The sequence below is a fragment of the Chelon labrosus genome, assembly GCF_963514085.1.
Source record: "Chelon labrosus genome assembly, chromosome: 6".
In the NCBI taxonomy this organism is placed as follows: domain Eukaryota; kingdom Metazoa; phylum Chordata; class Actinopteri; order Mugiliformes; family Mugilidae; genus Chelon; species Chelon labrosus.
This window is the reverse complement of record NC_140342.1, coordinates 17802571-17822536: the sequence shown is the minus strand read 5'-3', so window position 1 is coordinate 17822536 and position 19966 is coordinate 17802571. Positions and strand designations below refer to the sequence as shown.

Genomic DNA, 19966 nt, shown 5'->3' with positions numbered 1-19966 from the left:
GTGCTTCGTGTTTGCAGTGAATCATTGTGTTTTCAGGAAGCTGCGCGGCTGGAGGGCTGGAGGGCTGTTTTAAAGTCTGACCGTAAATTTTGCCATCTTGAAGGCCCTAGATTTATTTGCGGCGAAGCCTCCAGATGTCTTGCCCTTGCTGATCGGTCTGTCCTTCATAAGCATGCGTTTAGCATGAGCAAGTTTAGATGATGACATATCTTTTCACTGTCATTAAGTAAAAAAAAAACACAAATGTTGCCTCTGGGATTTGATGGATGTGGTTTTATGAGCGTAGGGTTCTGCAGGGACGAGATATGAAGTGATGCATAACCACTGAAGGCCTGTTGGTTTGTTTATGTCTGTGATTTCAGATTATGACGAGTCACCCGTGATCTAGAGGATGAATAAATCTGTTTTCTTTTTTCCTTTGCTTGTAGGTTACTGAATCCGTCGAAGATTAATGAAACACTTGGTTGAAAATGATGCAAAGAAAGTGTGTTGTTGAGCTGCAACAGATCATGATTGAATGGATATTGGTTTGGCATATAAAACGTCAAAAAACAGCAAAAATAAATTGCTTAGATATGAATATAGAAATATATGGTTTCGTAGATTTTGCATCGACTCTTGCAGCAGCATTAAAGGTCAAGAAATGATCATTAAATAGCAGCCACAAGGCTCAACAGTGACAGGAAGCAGAATGTGTCCACTATGGTGTCCCACCATGCAGACACGCTGTATTTGCTTGTATACAAGACATTAAAAGGCTGTAAGATGAGAGATAAAGGAAACGTAGAAATACAAAAAGACATATATGTAGAGTATTTAAGAGTGCATAGTTGAATCAATCAAAATATTCTGCTTTGTTTACCTTTGCATAAAACTACCACGAACATTTTGCATGAACATGTGCTTGTAAAAACATAAAAACACACATGCTGCTGTGTCTAAAATTGATGAATGCCAGTTTAGAAAGAGACTATTCTTTAAAACTAAATCCAACTCTATGAACAAATGCTCCAGGTGCCATTTCGGTGCACTAAATGAGCTACAAAATACACGGCATGGTAAAAAAGCACCCTTTTCTCTTTCCCAAAATCACCACTGATAAGTTCAAATTAGTAGTTCAAAGTATAAAGTTACACATGTCATGTTAAACGGCAGCTGAGAGCTACAGGCAGTGACGTCGACAAGGAGCATCTTCACAAATACTTAATTGCCACAGGGACGACACCTTATAGTTAGCTACTAATAGTCAAATTAAACACACATCTGCACACATTTTTGTATTATTGAGATTCTTGCTGGTCGAACAACTTGACACAGCGATGCTGCAGCCGCACACAGTGCCAGTGCTCTCATGTTGCTGTTCTCTTATAGTGTCTTTTCCCTCTGTGTGTTGTATTTCAGAGCCCTTCATGCTGAAGTGTGGAGACGCTGAGGGGAGCAATTTCCGTGCATCCCTGTAAACACACACATACACACACAAACACACACAGGAAGATATCGTGGTGCCTTTTGGATACAAGCGCCTCACGGGAGACAATGAGAGGCTACCTGCTGACTGCAATCTTCCTGCTGCCCCTGGTGAGTAGTTCGTGCGCTTGCATCTCATGCGCTGTTCACATGTGTAGGCGTGTGTGTGTGTGTGTGTGACGCTCAAGAGCAAAAGCATAGCAATGCATACATCCATACATAAGGCTGTACACTCACATGTCTCCATCATCCGCCTCCTTCGTCCCCGCTCCAGATTTGGCTTGTTTTTACGAGTGCACTTCTGCTGCCGTGTTTGCGACGAGCGCTGGAAGGATGGAAATCACCATATGCCGCATCAGCACATCAGCATACGTTACAGATCCTGGATCGGGTCTGCGTTAATGCGACTAGCCGCCTCTTAGAACAATAACAGATGGCCTAGCTGACCGGAGAGCTGCCCATCCATCTGCTGTGACTCACTTTTATTATCTGCCTCATTGAAATAAAAAAAAAAAAACAGAATAGAAGGGTTGTGGAAGATGTGTGGGAGGAATTATAGTCGGATGCAGCACAGCAGCTCTTTCCTTAGCTACGCCACACAGATGCCTAAATTGCTTTGTGTTATTTGGAAACTCATATGCTTTCATAACCTCCAGTAAAACCGGTACAAGCTCATTGCTGCTGAAATTAATTCATAATACGACCCCACGGTCACTAACATCTCCAACCTTTAAGGCGCTGCACCCTAACATATGTGAAGTGTTCCTTCGAGCTGACATCTTCGCACAATGCAGTCTCTGGCTGACCTTCAGCGGCTGATGTGGCAGATATGTCTGTTGTGATGTACTTATTGTGTGTCAAATGGGTCTGTACGGTAGGCCAGTGGTCTGCGACGTCAAATGGGAGTTTTATTATCTGTGCTGCGCGGTGCAGTGAGAGCCACTGAATTATCTGACCCTCGAAAATAGCCTTGGGGGGAAGCAAGCCGTGTTCTGCGGACTCAGAATGGAGGGCTTATCTGGACAGACATCTGTTTCGGAGGAGAGGAGGGGAGTGATTGGGAGCAGGGAATCAGAAGCACACTTAAAAAATATATATATTTTAATTGAGCTCTCCTCTTTTCCCTGCAAACTTGTCATGGTGCCTGTTTTAAGCTTTTGAGACCCTTAGCAGTCCTCAGGCAATCTGTTCTTGGTATAACTGGTTTCAAAATAGGGATTTGACCAAAAGTATATTTGACAGTGTTTTGGGGGGCCCTTAAAGAGTTTCTTATTAAACAATAACTGGAGGTACTGGTCAGATAAATGTCATCATTCTAGACACAAACCAGGTGCTTATGTTCAGCCATATAATGGAGCTAAAATGTTTTTTTGTGCTTCTTAAAGGGGATGTTGGCTAATAATCACAGCAGGCAGCAGTTTTTAGAGGAAAAAGAGGTTTGGTGTTAAAGTTAGCTACTAGCTGGTGAAGCATTTAGCAGCAGAGGGGATGGACATTTCTCCTGGAAGCTGATGGAAACCAAAACAGAGCTGAAAGAGTTGATGGAGCAATAGTCCTTAATAGGTCATATGTTGCTGTTGCTGTTCTCAGCTTTTCACCAAAAAAAAAAAAAAAGAAAGAAAACAATCTGATCAGCAGATGTTAGCTTTGTGTTATTGTGATTATTGGTTGCCAGGAAACGTGCGTTGTGCAATCAGAAGCTGTCAGCCTTGCAGACATGAAGTTCTAGCTGCACCACGAGGGTGTTACACACACATATATATATTCACTATTTACGTACTGCATATACGAGTGAAAGGTAGTTTTCTAGCAATGTTTTATTGCTCTTGGCTTGGAATAACGTGAATAAATCCATAATCACTACAAATGAGCAAACTGTCTGAGGAGAAACGTGCTTCAGTTTTTTTTATTTTTATCATATATTTTGCTTTATAGCAACCGTTACACTACAAATGTTGAAATAAGAAAATATGTGAGGGGAAATATCATTTAAAAAAAACAGAATTTTTATGTTTTTGTAAATGTAATCTTTAAACATTGCTGTATATGATTTTTTTTTATTTATTATTCCATTTCCAAAACTATTAATACACTTATATAATAGGCCAAGCTATATATTAAACACTATATATATATATATATGCGGCATATGGTGATTTCAAATAATTAAAATATATATATATATATATATATATATATATATATATATATATATAAAGATGGAAAAATATGTGTTCAGGGTTAGTTGAGTGGAAACTATCTGATTATGCTAAGCTAACAAACAGTGTGTTGTCCCTTTGTCTGATGTTACTAGCAGTTCAATTCAGTTTTACTTATGTGGCGCCAATAACAACACAAATTGTCTCCAAACACCTGAAATTGAGTTATTGGATATTGTTACTTACCTCATTATCAAACAGTATTGACTGATGTTTACTTTTGATTAGCAAACCTCAGTTGGCTAGCTGACAGTTTCTGGCTACACATACTGTATTTTCTAACAACTACTCCTTACGTAAGAACTAGCTTCTGTTTTAATTTAGTGCATTTTTTTAGCTTCCAGTTTTTACACAGGCAAATTTAGGATCTACAAATATTTGGTGCAGTCTAATAGAATAAGAAAAACACAAAAAGCCGCAGCTGTAACTGTAGCAAGAATTTAAAATACACATCAATAACAAGCGGGACCTGCTATCCTCGACTCGGTTCAAATAAAATAATCAATAACACATTTCATGCTGTCATCTCGCAGGCTTGTCTGCATTCATGCCAAACACACATTAGTCATCTGCATTCAATTATTTCTCATTTCTGGGAAGCTTTGCCTCCACCATGCATCGGTTCCTTGCTGGTTACCTGCTGCTTAGCAACATGGATGCTTTTTATGATTGTAGACATCTTTCTTACAAACAATGCCAGCACTGGTTTTATCAAACAATATCAAACGCCATTGTCAACATTAAGCCGTGGAAGCCGTTACATCTTTTTGATCCATCGTGCAGAGGAGGAGGAGGAGGAGGAGGAGAATCTGTGGTTGTCCGGTGTGTTTGATGGAAATGGTAACGGGCCGCGGACCGGCTCTAACGATGTTTCACATAATTCATGCGGTGTTTTAACATTCTGCCCTCACGCCTCGAGATAAAGAAAAGGAAGGGAATCCTAGGACATCTTCAGTCTGTTGATGCCCTATCTTATCTAGGCAGCAGAGCCTGAAGTGAATTCATATCGGAGGGCAGCGAGATGGAGTGATGAGTCAGCCGTGGCTCGGAGGGCTGGGATATATTACACCTAACATTTCACGGAGAGAAGCGAAGGAGGGGTTGAGAAAGAGAGTGAAGGGGGGCAAAATAGAGATTGGTCTGAAGAGAGGAAGTTGACAGACGTACAGTAACTCTGCTACCTCTGGGTAAATACTTCTCCCTCACTGCACCTTGGAACCGGACGACACCTTTCGTGCTCTGCTCAGGTTTCTTTTGTGTGGCGTTTTAGAGGCTTCTTCGGATTCTATATTTTGACAGATATGTTTTTATGTGGTGCAGATTTAGATTTAAAAGAGAGAGGTCTGATAAAACGGTTTAAGCTTTGGTTGCGGGGTTAGGTTGGGGTTAGGGTTAGGGTTAACGTTAACCCTATAACCCTGTTTAAAACCCTAGACCTGAAATCATCCTGACACCTTGGGACCCATGGTGTGGTTCGTAACAGGTTGTAGAGTCATGCTCAGGAATGCAATGGGAATGCAACTGATGCCTGCAAACTTCCTATCTATTATCTAAGGGTGCATGAGTCCAAGGGAAGGCGAGAGATTTCTGGTGTCCTCTCTGCATTTCATACGAGATGACCCTCGTTAAAACCAAGCTCATCTTCCTTGGTTTGAGAGGACTAGTTCTGACAGCTACACGGTGGGAGCTGAAGAAAACACGAGTATCTCACTCCCAGGCTTTCTGCAGAGATGCATATCCTGCACAGAATTCCTAAAACCCACCTTTATCTTAATGAAATTAAACTGAGGGGATTCACAGCGAGGTCCTTATCTCAGCGCACGGTTGAGTGAGATATCTGCTAATAAGATAAGAGAGACTTGGGAGAATATTTTGAGCTGACAATTCTCTGAAGACAACATAAATGAAGCAAAATACACCTCAATCAGCAGCTGTACCGGACAACCTCTTCATCGAATGTGCAACACGTGGAGTATTAATGACAGATATTCTCCTGCAGGGACCTCTCCAATCAAAGAATTGGAAAGATGAATTAAAAGCCAAGAGTAAGGAGAAAAATATGACTCCGTGAGCTAATTAAGCTAATTTACTGTTGGTCGAATTGTATGTTGTGTCAAATAATTAAAACTGCTGGCTGTACTGTCAATTTATATATTTGGTACATTGGGTAGGAAAGTCACATGTTTCCGTAGTTTTATATTGAGAAACTATGGTCCAGACTTCTCCATTTTTCTAATCACCTCAAACTTACAAGAGGAAGAAAAACAAAAACACAAATGTGGAATATTTTACTGTCATTTTATGCAAAGAAGCTAAAAAACAGATTCCAAAGCCTTTACCGCTGTCCTTGACGGTGTTCTCGCCCTGTGTTTGTCTGTTGTCTCCAGGTGGCCTCAGAGTCTGAACACTGTATAATAAAGCGCGAACATGAGAAATGCATGGAGAGGATCGCAATGCACAACCCAGATGGCGCTGAAATCGGTAAGTGAGGGTGCGACGAGGAGTGCGAGCGTGCATGTGCGCCTCCTCGCAACCTTCTGCGTGCATAATTTGGCATGAGGCCACTGGTTTTCATGGCTCTGCCGGCGTGATTAAATTGTCCCGGACTGCTCGGAAAACACAGAACTCCTGATGAAAGTCATGCGTCGACCAAAAATTTGTGGTAATTAACAAAAGACGGGCTTGTTTTTAACTCTCTGATCTGGAAATGATTTGGGCTTTGTAAAGGTCACAGAGGGACATGTAAGGATGAAAGATCACAGTAGCTCCGGCTCATGTTCATATCACAAACACATCACCCTGAAAGGCCGCTCTGAAGTTACAAAACCAAATGTCTGTGTGTAACGTCACGCTGAGCTGCTTTCACATTTTTTCCCACGTCACTTTTCCGAAAACACAGCAAACTTGTTATGTGGTTCCTGGAAGCAATTATTTTCTTGGCTATGGATCGTGGTTTTCATTAGCGACCGAGGCAGGTCTCCTGCTGCTCCAAATTCGCCCCAACCGACTGCAACTCCCAGACTGCACTGTGACTCACGGCTCTGCTGACAGCCACCGGAGCCTTGAAAAAAAACATGAAACGTAGAAGATTTACAGCGCAGGATAACAAGTTTAAAGAGGAGAGGAGCTGGGAGTTCAGCTCGTTTTTCATGTGCAGGTTTTAAAGGTCGCCCCTGCAGTCTTCCTGTGTGCTGCACAGCAATCTGCATGTGGTCTTCTATTGTGATTTTTTACTCCAGAGTTTTATTTTTATCAACTCTTGTGCCTGGAAATTATCAAACAAACGTGTGCACAATTTGTATTCAGGTCCCACTTGCATTTATTATTAAAATCACACGTCATTTTATTCCTCTGTTCCTCTGCAGAATGAGCAATTTGTGTCTTTTTGTATTCAACTATATCCAGAGACCGTAGTGACACACGTTGGCCAGGCTTGACCCTTTAACGGATCAGCGTCTCGTCCTGTCCCTTTGAAAGAAGCCATTCTGCTCCTTTCTGCTGACAGCAAATCGTTGGTGGGGAAATAAAAGCGCCTGGTTTGCAGAAATCCGACTTGACGCTTGAGGAAAAAAGCAAAGAAAGGGGAAAGGAGAAAAATGAGCACGAGGAAGCGATCAGTCAGAGGGAGAGAATATAAAGACATTTGTCGGTGGCCTGTTTCTTCCTGGTTTGCAAAATCCAATTCGAAAATTGCATTTCATGATTTATTTGTTATTATATTTTTAATTAAGGTGCTCTGTTTGAGATGAGTCGGCTGGCTGTGTGAAATTGCCACATAATGATTTGCTGTCTGGTGCCGCTGCCATCATGCAGCTGAATTTAACGTCAGCGAAAATGAATTTTTGTCACAAATTGACCGCCATCCTTCATCCGGCAGTTTCTGCAAAGCTAATTGATAATCCGCTTGATCCGGCATACAGTATGTGACTGGATTTTGATACCTGATTAATTTCTCTCTACAGAAATGGACATTTGATAACGTCTGAGAGCGCCTTTGGTTTAGGGCCCCAGCAATTAGTCAATTAAAGGTCTAATATTTCATAAGATCATGATGAGTTAATTTGCTTTTAGCTGGTTTCTGATGTTTTATGGACGAAATGATGCATTAGTCAATGAGTTAATATTCATCCAAATCTTTCTAGTAGTGCTCTTTTGCATGTGGTCAGATGAGATAGCTTAGTACTCTGCTTCAGTTGCACTCTATGACTCATACTACAAAAAATAAATATCTCATTCAGTTCTCAATTAGATCAGTGTTAAAGGAAGAAATGACGTCCAGCTTGTGGATCCATCCGTCTGCATTTGTGCACTCGATGCATGCGCAGGGGAAGCATGTGCCCAATCTTTGCAGCCCGGTGGAGCCTCAGCATAGTGTGGGACCTTGTGTGAGATTGCCAGTGATGCAGACGGAGTGCTTTATTAAGCCGGTTACCTCTGTAGCTCAGTGCGGCTCATTTGGCTCCGATTTGCCCTTTAAAAGGTAATTGGCTTCGTGTCCGGCTCACCAGACAGAACCAAAACAGATTAGAGAGCCGAGCAGAGTAGAGAAAGGTCTGCAAACACACACGTATGTCCGGAGAAATACACGGCTGCATCCACAGTCAAGAACACACTCAAAAACACAAGCACAAATCAGACCGCAGCGCTATAAAGCACCCGGCCGTAAACGACGTAGTAAACCTGGATATAGAGAAAGCTCGAGGGAGGGAGTGGATAGTGCTGAAGATGAAGAACATGAGAGCAGACAGAAAGGCAGGAAAGAAATTCAAGTTGTGATAGTGCCACTTAAAATAAAGAATTTATTGTGAGCGTGAGAGAGGTAAGAACGGAGGCAGGCGAAGAGAAAATTACAACAAAACAGATGGAACTGGGTGCGGGGTTTCGTCTCAGCCTGGGAAACCAGATGGATGGATTGTGTCAGATTAATCTGAGTGCTACTCCTGTACCTGTAGTTGCCAGTTTATTAGGCACAGCTAAAACGTCAAGTGTGACAGTCAGCAGAACAACTAATGACTTTATAGCTGAACGAACACCTCTCTGAAAATTTACTTTATGATATATATTGGACTTCACCTATAAAGGCAAATAAACGTTTCCCCCGTTTGAGCCTATGTGCTTTCAAAAGATATATAGATGCCGTTCATATGCAGCAGCTGAAATTCAGACTATATCTGTGCTGGTGTTAAGAGGTCGGTGTATTCTGTGAATAATCGTAGTAAAAAAGCGAGTTTCTGCAGCGTAGAAGTCAAAAATTATTGTAGTTGAACAGGATCTCCTCTACTAGCGGGTGGAGTGAAAGGTCGAGCATCATTAAGTGGACCGAAACACAATGCTACGGGTAATGTTGGACTATTTCAGGAGGTCTGGTGTTGCATTGGGTTGCTCGTAAATTTAAAAAAAAAAAAAAAAAAGCCCAGTTTTGTAGACGGATATACACCGATTAGCCACAAAATTATGACCACTGACATGAGAAGTAAGTAATATTGACCATCTTGTGACAGTTCACTGTTCTGCTGGGAAACTTTTGGACCTGACATTCATTCTTGTGGATGTTACTTAGACATGTAGCACCCACCTAGACCAGACCAGACACCCCCACCCCATAACAATGACACTCCTTCATGCAGGCACACACACACAAGGTGTCGCCCTGGCCTCCAAATTCACTAGATCCCAAACTGATCAAGTATCTGTGGGATGATCCACAGAGGCCCCTGCCCTCAACCCACAGGACCCAAAGGCCCCCACTAACAACATTCCGTAGAGTTCTCCAGAGTAGCCAAAACACTTTTAAGTTGTTAATGAACAAAACATAAAAGATTTTTGTTGTTACCAGGCTGTACACAACCATGCCTCCAATTATAATTAGGATCTGTTGACCCCATATGTGTCTTGGCGCCATATTATATCAGTGGGCTGTGGCCACCTGGTCGTTTCAGGGGCCAATCAGATTGGTGACTAAGGGCCATCGTGGTTTTGCAGCCTAAATAACTGATGTTATTTGTTTTTTTTCTGTGAACTTTTATTTCTTACATTTATATCTGTGTTGTTGTTTTTTTATTGTATTATTTTGTGAAGCTCTTTGCAATCTAATGTAACGTCCTTTCTCCTCAGCGTGTGACTGGATGTGGGACAACCTGACCTGCTGGCAGGCGGCCAGCGTCGGTGAGGTTGTGATGGTGAACTGTCCGGAGCTCTTTCACGACATCATGGACCCAGAGGATGGTGGGTGGCACCATGATTGAAACTGATATCATTTGAATTTCGATTAAGCATTTTTATTTATTTTTTCACTTTCAGATATGGGGAAGGTCAGTCGTAACTGCACCGAGGACGGCTGGTCCGAGCCTTTCCCTCACTACGTGGACGTCTGCTTCTTCTATGAAAACATGACCAAACCTGTACGGCCCAGTTTGTCTCCACCTGAACGTGTTTAACTCATGCATTATCAACACACACACACTCATTCTCTGTCTCCATCGCTAGGACACGTTCTACGCGTCGGTCAAAGCCCTGTACACAGTCGGCTACAGCACATCTCTGGTGTCTCTGACCACAGCCATGGTCATCCTCTGCAGGTTCAGGTGAGTTTTGACAAAATTAATTGGATCCAAAGAAGAAAAAAAAGCAAAATCAAATCTATGACTATTGACCTTTTCTTTGTTTGTTTAATCGGTACAGTACATCAAATGTCAGTCGACAGAAAATTAATTGTTTCCGGTTTCTCTGCGTTTGGCATTTATCTGTCTCATGGGACCGTTGGTCAGGCAAAAGAATCAACTTGAAAATGTCACATTTGGATTTTTATTTTTTTTTTTTTTTTCCCACAGTTAAAAACTCAAGAAATTAAATTATGAGACTAATCAAAAATGAAAGTTATTAATCAGTCTGTCATAACCCTTTGGGAACAAAGTCGCAAAATCGTTCCCGGTCCTCCAAGATGTACAATATATTAGCACTAACAGACTAAATACTTGCTTCTATGAACACCTCCTTCAACATTCAACTGTTTTTACTAAATAAAATAATTTTAATAATTTCCTGCACCAACAACAAAATGTAATAAAAGAAGCAGCATGGGTTTCTTGCTTCAAATCTCCTTCCTTTCAGCAAAGCACATTAAAGAGAACAAATTCGTTATAAGCCATCTAGTGGTTGCTGGTGGTATTGCTTCCTGAGTTAAAAGGTAAAAAGGAACTTCAGTGAAATGTGAGCTTAGCCACCTTTCTCCAGGATATTTATTTTCAGGTTCAAATGTTAAAAAAGCCCAACGTTCGATGCGTTAAACGGTTTGAAAACAGAATTCGATGTGATAAAAATATTCTGTCTTCTCTCCAGGAAGCTCCACTGCACCAGGAACTTCATTCACATGAATCTTTTTGTGTCCTTCATCCTGAGAGCCATCTCGGTCTTCATCAAGGACGGCGTGCTGTTCGCTCAGGAGGATAGCGACCACTGCTTCGTGCACACAGTCAGTAGCAGCAGCTCATTATTATATATATATATGTATACTGCACAGACATGCACAGGTCCTGTGGCTCGTGGTTTTCATCACCAGAAAGAAAACAATGAATGCTTGTTTGGTTAATAATGCATCACTGGTCATTTACATTTCACAAGGTTAATCATTTCATTAATTTCAATTTGAAGCGGATAATTGCAAAATGAGGCCTTTATTATTCCAGACGATTCCTACTCTGACAGAGTAATTGCTCACAGGATTCACCATACGAAGTGTGCAGACTATTGGCTTATCGGTTCCAGAGAGTCATATTAAGGGATTTTAGCGAATGCATAGCCACTTCTTTAAAAAACTAAATGAAAACATGCGCGTATGATATGATCAGTCGAGTTCTGTTCGAGATATAAAATGGAGCTTTAAGACAAAGAGCTTGAAACGCGTCTCCTCCTGTATTTCCTGTTTGATATTCACCTTTCAAGGAACTTCAATCACATGCAAAATAGCGAACACACTATTAGATGACTAATGCTGCCTTATTACCCATGCAGAACAAGCTCTTAGCCTTTGTCTGGTAACAACACATTGCTCGCTGTTGTAAAGCAGGCATGATAAATAAAACTAATTAGGTACGCTAATGGCTTCACCAAGGCCAGTGGAAATCTTGTACTCGAGTCCCATTAACATATCAGTGGTTACTTTGCACTTCTTCTTTTATTTTTTTATTTCCAAATGTCCACCGTTTTACAACTGTTGCCATGGCGATCACAGGCCATCGTCATGGCGGTGCCCAGGAATCAGATCAGCTCTGTAATTGGTTGACCCCACTCTGAATATGGACTCTAGCCATTAACGCCAAGCCATTAGATTAAACATCACCTGACATGAATTTGGCTCATTTCTGCCGGTGTCAAATCTCTACAGAGATCATCCTATAGTGCAGGTAAAATGTTTAAGGAAATAATGGTACGTTGCACTGGGTCGTAGCCCTGTGACGTCTGTTTACACTGTGTTTTACAAGAATGAGGACATTTGTCACTCTGACATTTATGGTCTTGAGCTTTTAAACGAAAGCCTGACCAATAAAGATTTTCTATTTTGATGTTGAGGTCTTTAAGATATAAAATCTTTGAAAAAATGAAGACATTTGAAAATCCCTAAAAGGAGCATCCAGCGTCAGTCGTATAGAAATCTGATAAAATCCTCTGCTGCACTAATGCATCCCCTCACCGTGTTTGCAGGTGGGGTGTAAAGCAGTGATGGTTTTCTTCCATTACTGTGTCATGTCCAACTATTTCTGGCTGTTCATTGAAGGCCTGTATCTCTTCACTCTGCTGGTGGAGACCTTCTTTCCCGAGAGACGCTACTTCTACTGGTACACCATTGTAGGATGGGGTAAGTGGACATTTCTGGCTGATCATCTTTAGTGACCTGAAGTGACGTCCAGTTTAGTTGCTCTTCTTATTGTTAAATTTAAAATGCATGCCATAGCTTTAGCCTTGAAGGGTAAAATTGTTCTTGAAATTAAATAATATCTACCGGTACTCAAGGAGTTTTCTGATTCAATATAGAGAGAAATATATAATTCGGGGAAAAAAAAAATAAAAAATCTATAGATTTGTGTTGGTATGAGATAAACTCCAACATATTATAAAATATAAACTCCTGGAAATTTAGAGTAAAAATTGTCTTGAAAAATTAGTTTAATAGCCGTCCTGCTGATTGTGATTACAGCCTGTAATAATCTTTTAATGTGGTATTTCTATGGATGATTCTAAAATAAAACGGGGTGACCATCACAAAAAAATAACCCAGTATATGTTGGAATTCACCAAAGCATGATTTGATCAATGAGAGGTACTTTTTATCAGTTTTTAATGATTGCATTTTTTTATTTTTTTTTACTTGGCGATTACAGGCACTCCCACCATTTGTGTAACTGTCTGGGCGGTCCTGAGGCTCCATTTTCACAACATTGGGTATGTCCCGCGCCTCCTGTCAAACCTCAGATTCGAGTAAAAAAAGAGTATTTCATTTATCTGATATTTAACACTCTCACTCTGCTGCACCTCACAGTCATGACGTGTGTCTCAGTGATACTGACAGCTGATGCAATTCATTGTCACACACAGAATATAACCAACAAAAATTCACAAATACAATCTGAAATTCACCAGCTACAGCATCGATCTGATGATTTAACGAATCAGTTACTGTAATAAAATAACATTATTTGGAAATATTCCAACGCCCTTCTATTTTTCATTACACTTGAATGCATGCTGTGTATATTTAAACGGTATTACACTCTGAAAGTTTGCCAGTAATTCGGGTAATTACGCAATTAAACTGTATTTAATTTGTAAAAAAAAAAATAAAAAAATGTGTAGTCAATGTTTTATACTTTAATAGAGGTAAATAAAACATGTTTCTTCAGATAAATCCATTAAAAACAGTATCTTGATCTTTACTTGAGCAGTTACTAAGCTTTGTATATAGATGGATGTTTTATTTTAGTAGAGGTTGCATCTATCTGAGTACACATTCCCTCTAAAATAATCTCAATCTTGCAAAAATAAATCTTTGCTAAGTAACAGCTGAATTTCCTAAGCCCTTGCATTTATTTTTCTGTGCACAACAACTGTAGGAACTATGACCAAATAATAGTAGAGTACAAAATATATTTTTTACACGTTGATGCTTATTTTGATTCTCAATCTTTAGCTGTGCTTCTTTATTATAAAGACCTTTCCCCCTCCAATTTACTCTATAAATGTCCACCTGCTTGATGGACTGTGTTGTTTTATGACTGAATGAGATGTCGAGAGAATGTGAAGGGGGCTGTGAGGAACGATTACTAAAAAAAACGCTCTGGTCCTTTTTCCTCCAGATGCTGGGATACCAATGAGAACACTGCCCTCTGGTGGGTGATCAAAGGACCAATTGTGGCTTCCATTATGGTACAGTGTGATTATTGTTCCTTATAGGTTTGTCTCATGTCATATGTCACGGCTTTTGCAAAAAACTAAAACAAGTACACGAAGTAAACTGTGAAATCGGGAGTCTAGTTTTTTGGACTCCAAAAACTGCCTTTAAAAACGAAAACAGATTGACTCTATTGTTGTTGTAGTCCCTAACACTGTAATATTTGTGTGTTTGCCGTCAGATTAATTTCATCCTCTTCATCGGGATTATCATCATCCTGGTCCAGAAGCTGCAGTCCCCTGACATCGGAGGGAACGAATCGAGCATTTACCTGTAAGTTACGCTCGACAAGTTCGGTGACATCAGATGAATAAGTGTTATTTATCTATATAAGTGAAATAGACAGTTGTAGCCTTGCAGCTTAAAGAAATGACTGCATATTTGCTTATTAGACAAAGGGGCTAAGTATTTTATATACGTCAACAGATAATTATTAATGAAATGAACTTACAGTATAAATAAAGGCAGATACTGATACTGTACCTTGTTAAGCCACATAACTTTAGCCAAACCTGCACTGGGTGCCATGTCTCTTTGTTACTATGCATCCACACACAGTGTCATTCATCATTATTACTTTAAATACAAACATTTATTTAGACTAAAGAACCGTTTCCAGAGGGAAGCCATGCATTTAGAAACTGATTTCTAAAATACTGTATAATAATGTTTGATGTTTCCACCTGAAGTTTCTTTTCATATTCACATCTGTATTACCTGTTGGCAGGAAGTTTGAGCCTCCGTTATTATGGAGTTGTACTGTATCCAGACATCACTCCCGCTCTGCTCCCGCAGGACAGTGTCTTTTGAGGCCCCTGCAGATAATGTCATTCTCATGTGTTGCTCAGACCTGTGCGCGTGTGACCGAGTGTGAAGATGTGCGTGCGTGTCCCTAAAGACGTTGTCTTTGTTGTGTTGTGTGTTGTCTTTGTGCCGTGTAGCAGCTGTGCTCAGAAATGCTTCAGTGAGCCCACACAGGCTGTTCAGCATTCGTGCAGGATGTCAGAGTTATCCACCATCACACTGTAAGTGTGTGTGTGCGTTTGTCTGCAGACACGCATGTCTGTGTGCGTCTGTCTAGTGTTGACCGCATGCATGTATGTATGTGTGTATGTGTGTGTGTTTGTTTACACCAGGGGCTCTTAAAGTCATTTTTAATGGTCCAAATGCTTCAGCACTCTCACAAACACAGAGGATTTACTTGAATTAATTATGTTTGTGACCATTAATAAATTATTAATCTTTTTTTAGATTTGGATTTGTTTATATTTTCAGTGCTGGTGGCCTCATTTTGATCACGATAGTTATTAAAGGCACAGTTTTCCTACATCACTAATTTACCTTTACATTTTTGCTCATAGTTGGACGATAAGAGCGATGCCATTTTAATATTTGCAGTCCAGTATATTCAAAGTTTCCTGTAAAACTATTTAATCTTTATACAGGTTAAATATAAAAGGTTAATTTGTGCGTTTTTGAGTTGTTGGAAGCTGTTTCCACTTCCATTTCTAGTTTTTGTGCTAATCTAAGCCAACATAAGCTAAACTAGCTTCATAATGAATTCACAGATATCCAGACACGAGGGTCGTCTCCTCTAACTCTCAGCAAGAAACCGATTCAAATCATCAATGTCAAATTATTCTATAGGAACCCCTGGGAGCCACTGGCCTCACTGTAAAAAAAAAAAAACAAGTGTGTCTTCCATTTCTGAATGTGTTCTTGTCTGTTCTTCTTCTTTTTTTTGTATTCCCATCTTCTTGTCCTGTATGTTTGTTAGCCAACTGTTGTTGGCTGCATGATACACACCACAGAGATGAAGACACGAATGTAGCTCTGCATTACCACAATAGAGTATTGTACACTCACTTCGTACAGTCAAATTAAACTGATTAATTTTTTCGTTATTGTCGACAAATCTAGTTTGTTAGACCATCACTCAGTATGTCTGATTTACCCCACTGTCTATTTCAGCCCTTCCCAAGTTCATTTGCTCCCACTAAGATGATTAAAAGCTCAATTAACTTCATTGAGCATGTGCGCACTGAGTAAATAGTTCATTTGTTTGACTATTTATGGCATCTACTATTTGGGATTGACTCAAAAATAGGCCCGAGAACGACAAAGAAACTCTGTGGTAATAAACAACACCTGTTGGAGGTATCAGTTACTGCTGATTTTGGTCTTTTCAAGGGATGTGTTGACAATAAGAAAGAAAAAAAAACTTTACATCAGTAGTGGGACTATTTGAACCCCCTCAAGCTGACCAGCAGCAGCAGTATATTACATAGTATATTATATAGTATTATCACATTACTTTAACTTGTGTTTCACTTACACCTGGATGGTGCTGAACCTGTTGGTTGTGTGTGTGCTCAGGCGTCTGGCGCGCTCCACCCTCCTGCTCATCCCCCTGTTCGGTATTCACTACACCGTGTTCGCCTTCTCACCCGAAGACGTCAGCAAGAGGGAGCGGCTGGTCTTTGAGCTTGGGCTTGGGTCCTTCCAGGTACGCTCTTAACGCTCCCCCTGTGTCCGCTTTCAATTAAAGACAAACACCGGATAATGAATGAGAGAACATAATGGGATGGGGTGATGAATCGTCTGAGGATACAAGATAGAAACGGGCTCATCAGAAAGTGGTCTTCAGCCCTCGGTATCCACAGCTACTTTTGATAATACAAGCAGCTTTTCGGGCGGCACAGTGGTGTGGTGGTTAGCACAGCTAGAAGGTTCTGGGTTCGAATCTATCAGCCAACTGGGGTTGTTCTGTTTGCATGTTCTCTCTGGGTGGTCCAGCGTCCTCCCGCTGTCCAAAGACATGCTTGTTAGGTTAATTGGTGATTCTAAATTGGCTGTAGGTGAGAGTAGTTGTCTGTCTCTCTGTGTTAGCCCTGTGATAGACTGGCGACCTGTGCAGGGTGTACCTCACCTCTCGAACAATCATAGATAGGATAGACGACCCTCCAGAGGACAAGCGGTTACAGAAGATGAATGAATGAATGAAGCAGCTTTTCTTATTTGATAATCAGTAGAAAATCTTTTTCCAGGTTTGGCTCTGCTGGTCATAAAATGTGTATAAAATCCTAATATAAATTCACAGTTTTTTTCTCCAAATGTATTTCAGCCAAGGCTAAACAACAAATTGATTCACTGAGCCATTACTCTGCAGATTAACTGATAGAGAAAACCAATCAGTTCCTGCAGCTGTAAACTTTTTTTTTAGGAGGAAACCTGTTTTATAAACCAATTTACCAGCTCATAAACTGTGGCCGGAGCAAACTGAGACAACTTATCGTTGCTCTGAAGATCCAATGGTTGTCAGAAAAAAATGTTGTTTATTAACTCTTCTTCAACCACGTACAATAATAAATAAAAATCACACAAAATCAAAAATTAGCAATGACGCATTATTGATGACCCAGAGCTGGACGCTTTCTTCCTGATCTTTTGCAGTACAGCCTTTTAATAGTGATGATGTATAAGAAACTGTATTCATGTCCACAAGTCGCTCATTTTGTTTTTCTGATATAAAGTGAAGTATTTTTAAAAATGAATGCACATTTCCATCTGATGCTGATTTCCCTTTTCCTTGATTCTTGTCTCCATCTTGCTCTTTAGGGCTTTGTGGTAGCTGTTCTTTACTGTTTCCTCAACGGAGAGGTAAGTTTTATGCCTCTTTTCTTCTTTATCAGGTATTTTTCTCTATATTTTGACACACGAAACACAGTGCTGTAGGAGGATATTGGGATAAATAGATGTATGTATTATCACTAATTAAACTAACATTTATCAATCTGTATAATACTTTCTAAAATGGCTGTAAGTCAACAGAAGCTTAAACATGTCTCCTATGAAATATCTGAGTGGTGTGGAAATAGTTGAATGAATAATTTATAAAACTGTATAGTAATGTATAATCATTTTTGATAAAATAATCCATGCAAAATGTTACAGGATAAAGAGTCTGTATGCAACAAAAGTATATAAATAATAAGAAGAAATAGCCTGATACTGACGTTTACAAGTGATAAAACATTTATTTCTTTTTCATGGCACCATTACGATGATTTGTAATTATGTTAATAAGTCAAAGAAGTTCGTTTTTAAAAAGCAAGTTTGGGAAAAACGTCACTTTTAGTCAGAAGTTGTTGTTTTCTATTCAAAGTGAAAAACAAGGCTCATCTAAATTCTGACAGTGCTACATCAGATTGATCAAAAATAAAATGTTCATGCATTACTTGACTATTAATTTTCTACCTCAATAAACACTTCCCCGCAGTCCTTAAATGAACTGTACCTTTTTCGTGGAGCCGGCACAGCTTAAAGTACATTAAAAATGACCTTGTGAAGTTTCTCCCTGAAGGTGCAGTCGGAGATCAAGAGGAAATGGCGCAGCTGGACGGTGAACCGGTACTTTGCTGTGGACCTGAAGCAGCAGAGGCATCCTTCGTTGGCCAGCAGTGGGGTGAACGGCGGGACCCAGCTGTCGATCCTCAGCAAGAGCAGCTCCCAGATACGCATGTCCAGCCCACTGGCGGAGAACGCCAACATCAGCCTCCCGACCTGAGCGTCTGATTGTTCAGGAGTCAGCTTCAAGGTGCCGATCAGCTAATGTACGTCAGACCAACCAGAGCAGACCAAAGTGGCCCCCTCACACCTCTTCTATTTTGAAGTTTGGCCTTTCTGAAAGCATTTACAGGAGGTGCACAGCTGGCTTTCATACTTTATCTATTGATTTAAGCTGTGCAGCTTGTAAACTTGACACACTTTGACTCAAATAACACTTGATTGATATATATATATATAAACTCTAAAATGTTTTAAGTTCAGTTCAGCCCTTTTGATTGTTTTATCCGTTAATAATATGAAAATAGAGTTGGTGCCAAAAGAAACACTAATAGTAATAAATAAAAAATAAAAAAGGATTAAATGTAGGGGCTATACTTTTCTGATGGTGTAGAGTAAATTTGCTTCAAAGTGCCATACAGGTTGCCTGACTGGATTTCATCACAGTCCAAAGTTAAATACCAACCAAACGTTCGCCTTGCTTGTACAAATGCTCATTGTTTAAATGTTTCATCTTGAATTTAAACGTTTTTCTTTTCTACAATCAGCCGTAAGTACAGAGTATGTCAAAATATATATTTAAAACAAAAAAACAAAAAGAAAAAGAAAACTAAAAACTCATGGATTGTGTAAATAGTTACTTTTGGTGTCTAGATCAGATTTTTTTTTTCTTTTCTTTTCTTTAAAGCAGTATTGTAAAGACCTTTTCAAACAAAAGGAACTGGAGCCCAAATCTGTAGACTTCATTACATATCCTGTGGACAAAGAAAGATCCTGCCCACTCTATTCTGGACTTATTTGTTTGTACAAAATCAAAAAATTATTTAAAAAAAAAACACACACACACACACACACAGTATCTATATGAAAATGGAAATGAATGAGCAGCGTAGAGCAGATTTTCCAACCTCGGATTGGGGTTGTAAGATATGACATTTCTGTTTTTTTTTTTCTTGTAAAATAAAAGATCACATCTTTAGGATTAAAAAAAAACAACTAAAACACATGTACTTTTGCTGAAGGGGTTGATTTTGTTTTACTTAACAGAATCACAAACCAAAAAGTTTAGGAAGCATGGGAAGCTGTAGAGGATATCCGAGCATATAAGTGAAAGAAAACCAAAATACATTTAAAATCTACACTCTGAATGAGTTTAACCTCCTTGCTCGAGCCTTTAGCTGCACCCTCGGCTGGTTTTCTCCTTTTCAGACTTGTCAGATGTGTGTTTTTTTTTTTTTATTCTTCTGCAGACTACGAATATAAAAAGTAC

The 19966-nt window shown here is 39.9% G+C and overlaps 1 protein-coding gene across 1 annotated transcript; it reads left to right on the top strand.

The window, feature by feature from the left end:
• The first annotated feature begins 328 nt into the window (after positions 1 to 328).
• Positions 329 to 19693, top strand: LOC311489218 (pituitary adenylate cyclase-activating polypeptide type I receptor-like). The gene is made up of 13 exons (XM_084546181.1): positions 329 to 1578; positions 6074 to 6167; positions 9801 to 9911; positions 9987 to 10087; positions 10173 to 10270; positions 11025 to 11157; positions 12387 to 12540; positions 13064 to 13124; positions 14036 to 14105; positions 14312 to 14403; positions 16507 to 16636; positions 17749 to 17790; positions 18494 to 19693. Exons 1-13 carry the CDS (start codon positions 1537 to 1539, stop codon positions 18695 to 18697), a joined length of 1332 nt encoding a protein of 443 aa, XP_084402307.1. The 5' UTR covers positions 329 to 1536; the 3' UTR covers positions 18698 to 19693.
• Positions 19694 to 19966: the final 273 nt, after the last annotated feature.